At 31.7% G+C, this 4385-nt stretch overlaps 1 protein-coding gene across 1 annotated transcript; it reads left to right on the top strand.

Moving 5' to 3' along the window:
• The first annotated feature begins 1207 nt into the window (after positions 1–1207).
• LOC123198601 (cytochrome P450 81E8-like) lies at positions 1208–3917 on the top strand. Its single transcript, XM_044613315.1, has 2 exons — positions 1208–2254; positions 3104–3917. The coding sequence occupies exons 1-2, from the start codon at positions 1358–1360 to the stop codon at positions 3722–3724; spliced, it is 1518 nt and encodes a 505-aa protein (XP_044469250.1). The 5' UTR covers positions 1208–1357; the 3' UTR covers positions 3725–3917.
• Positions 3918–4385: the final 468 nt, after the last annotated feature.

Below are 4385 nucleotides of genomic sequence, written 5' to 3'. Positions count from 1 at the left end.
GATGTGTTATTATATGATATGTGTTATTTTATTATAAATTTAAAATAATCTACTTACAAAATAACATATCAATATTCGTACCTAAATTAGTAATCGCTATAAATCTATTTAGTTTTATTGTACTGAATATTAAATTATCATTTTATGATATAAATAATCCAAAATAAATTTATCAAAAAGAGATTAACTTCAATTACATAATTAAACAATTAACTTCACTTTCTAAGAGCAAGCATTTCTCCTATTATAATTCATGCAGGGAAATATTCAAATATTGAAGATCAACTGCTTGGAACTCAATCAGAATTTAGAGGACTTTGGCACGACTAAAAAAGATGGCTTTATTGAAAAAAAAAATCAATGAAAGGGTAAATATTTGGCCGTCAAAATTACTATTTGCATAATTTTAGTAAAATTTTTTTTCAATTCACTATTAGTTTTAATTTATCACACTGATTGATTTTGTTGAACTTATTATTTATAATAGGGTTGGATTCAAATCAAATCGAATTTGAACAAATTAAAAGTCATTTTTTACCTTTTTTTAGATGGATTTGACTCGTTTTTAGCTTAGATTAATCAAACATGAAGAAATACTAATTTGTGTTATTCACACGAACTCAACTTGTTTTACGATTTAAGAGTTTATGTGGACAAGTTGAACTCAACTTAGATTCACACAAGTTATTCAGTTTAACTATCTTAAAAGATTTAAATTTTTTTTTTTAAATAATACAAACCATGCTTAGCTTGCAAATTGAATAAACCGAACATGACTTCTATTCAGATTCATTTTCTTTATTACTCTCTAACTTGTATTTAATTTCGTATTCGTTTATCTCATATTTACATTCAAACTTATGAATCAAACTTATTTTAAACTCCAACATACTTATTTCAAATTTAACCTTAGATATGAGCCAGCATTGATGTTTGGTCTTGCACATAGAGGATCCTATAAAGATGCATGAGATGCGATAACTTTTATTTTTGTCGCGTTTGATGTTTCTTGAAATTTGTGTAATTAGAGGTAACTCCAATTTCTAACAAATAAATAAAAAAATATAAAAGGGGAAATACATTTGGGATAAACAAATGTTTTGGACACTGACACGTGCGCGAACGTGAACCAGAAGAGATCAAGTTCCGTCCAAACACCGCCTTCTTCGTAATTGAGCTAAAACTCTTATCGCCACCATTTTTATTTATTTTAGCTTGGACTAATTCATTACAGTCACAGCCTCTATAAATACGCCACAAATCACAAATCTTTTCAATAATTTTTGCTGCTCATCATCCATCATCAAATCCTACATTATTAAAAAATCATAGCAAAGCTGAATCCTAGCTACTAAAAATGCTAGACACAGCCATCCTCTACTCATCTCTTTCTCTTCTCTTCATCATTCTCGCTTTGAAATTGCTGATTCATTCAAGAAAAAGCCGCAAAAATCTTCCTCCAAGCCCGCCTTCATTACCCATTCTTGGACACCTTCACCTCATCAAACACCCTATGCATCGCTCTCTGCACAAACTGTCACAAAAATATGGCCCCATCATGTCCCTTCGATTCGGCTCCCGCCCTGTGACAATAGTTTCATCTCTAGCAGTTGCTGAGGAATGTTTTACGAAAAACGATATTGTTTTAGCCAATCGACCAAAGTTACTCATCGGCAAGCACCTTGGCTATAACTACACCACTCTTCCGCAATCCCCCTACGGTGATCACTGGCGCAACCTTCGTCGCATAGCTGCCATTGAAGTGCTCTCATCACATCGTCTTAACATGTTTTTATCCATCAGAAGGGAAGAAATCAGACAGCTACTAAAAAAACTGTCTTGTGGATCACTACAAGGGTTTGCGAAGGTGCAGCTTAAGACAATGTTTTCAGAATTAACTTTTAATATTATGATGAGAATGGTTGCAGGGAAGCGGTACTACGGCGATGAAGTGGAGGATGAAGAAGAGGCAAGGAGGTTTAGGAAGATTGTTAAGGAGGCTGTATCATTTGGTGGGGTCTCGAATCCACGAGATTTCTTGCCCATCTTGAATTGGATTGATGGTGGTGATTTTCAGAAGAAAATTTCAAGGATTAGTAAAAACATTGATGGGTTTTTGCAAGGTTTAATTGATGAACATAGATGTAAAAAGAGTAATTTAGAGAGCATGAATACTATGATTGATCATCTGCTTACATTGCAAGAATCACAGCCAGAGTATTACACTGATCAAATCATCAAAGGTCTTATACTGGTTAGTCAAATTCAACTTATATTATTTTTTTTATTTATTTTTTTGGTAATTGGGTCAGCCTATATTGTCACGGTAGCTAAATCTATGACATAGATGTTTGAATTTAGATTTTTTCTCAAAAAATCTTAATATTCTATTAATTTTGTTAATATTTATGGTCAATATATTTATTATTTTAATTTATTTAAATAATCTTAAATATTGGTGGGCAATTGCAAGCACATCTCTCTAGAGAATTATACATTATATATAATCTAAATGAATCTTTTTTTAGATTTTTTTTTTTTATAAAATCTTCTTAGCACTTTATCTATTTATGCTTTAAAAAACTTATACAATCTGTCATGATAAATTTTTATTCTTTCATACTAAATCTTCTTTCATATTGAATGTACATATTATATTTTATACATCTAAATTATCTTTATATGTTGATGGGCAATTGCATGCACATCTCTTTAGGGAGTTATATGTTATATAAAAATGAAAAGATCTTCTCTTAGATTCTTCTATGTTAAATTTTCTTACCACCTAATTTATATATATATATATATATATATATATATACATATACACTTGGACTTAGGATAAGAAACCTATATAATCTATCACGATAAATCGTTATTCTATAAATATACGCTACTTTGCTTAGGGCTCGTGGAGAAACACTTAAATAACTAATATGGTCTTGTAACTTATTTTATTTTTGCATAGTTCTTAATTTGAGAAACAAAAGTGTTCTTCTAGCTAAATCATATATTTTAAAACTAGATAAAGCCATTTTTTTTCTTTTAAATTATATAATTTCCTTTTCTTTTTACTAATCATTTATTTAATTTACCTTTACAGGCAATGCTAATAGCGGGAACAGATACATCATCAGTTACATTAGAATGGGCAATGTCAAATTTGGTGAATCACCCAGAAATATTGAAGAAGGCAAGAATAGAATTAGACACTCAAATTGGCCAAGCTCGTTTGATAGATGAACCTGATCTATCTAAACTGCCATATGTTCAAAGCATTGTATCAGAGACTCTTCGACTCTACCCAGCGGCTCCACTTCTGGTTCCTCACATGTCATCCAATGACTGCACAATAGGGGGATACGATGTGCCACGTGAAACAATGTTATTGGTCAATGCATGGGCCATTCATAGAGACCCCACTTTATGGAATGACCCCAGCGACTTTAAACCCGAGAGGTTTTTCAATGATGAAGGTCAGGCCCACAAGCTAACAATACCATTCGGACTCGGAAGGCGGGCCTGTCCTGGAGCTGGCCTGGCCCAGCGGGTCGTCGGATTGGCTTTGGGATCGTTGATTCAGTGCTTTGAGTGGGAAAGGATTGGTGAAGAAATGGTTGATATGGCTGAAGGAAAAGGTATCACCATGCCCAAAGCCGAAGCATTGGAGGTCATGTGTAGAGCTCGTCCCATCGTAAAAAATGTTCTCTTTGGGTCTGATTAGAATGTTTTAAGTATGCTTGTGTGTCGTATGTTATTTTTTCCATTAGTTTAACGCTAGCTTATTTGGGTGAAGGATTTTTGTTAAGCGTTGAGGGTAAGAGGTGTGCTGTGTACTGATATATACACGGGGTATGCGCTGCTGTATCTTTTTTTATTATGTATAATTATGACTATAATAAGTTACTTCTCTAAAATTAGTCTGCGTTGTGACACTTATCCTAACGGGTTTTGATTAAAATAAATAAATATATATATAACTACTTTTCTTTTCCCTATTATATATATATAATTTAAAATATAAAATATTTTTATGTTTTATATTCATCTAGCCAAGACTCACTCACTAAGCATAAACTCACTTAATCAAAATATAAAATTTATCCACTCACCCAATCAAGAGTAAAATATGAGATAAAATGAAATGAAAATGTGAAAGAAAGGTTGGCTGGATGATTGGCCCAATGGTTATTTTAAAAAAATTGGTTGACCGGATACTTGGCCAGCCAACCTTAAATCTCATAATTTTTTTTAAAGATAAAATCAACTTAAAATATGATCATATTTATATAATAGAAAAAAAAAGTGACTATTTTAATCAATATTCCTATCCTAAGCATAAATAGTAGTGAAAATAAATTAAAAATACATTACATATATATATA

This window comes from Mangifera indica, chromosome 16 (genome assembly GCF_011075055.1).
Source record: "Mangifera indica cultivar Alphonso chromosome 16, CATAS_Mindica_2.1, whole genome shotgun sequence".
Lineage (NCBI taxonomy): Eukaryota > Viridiplantae > Streptophyta > Magnoliopsida > Sapindales > Anacardiaceae > Mangifera > Mangifera indica.
This window is presented reverse-complemented; position numbering and strand designations above follow the sequence as displayed.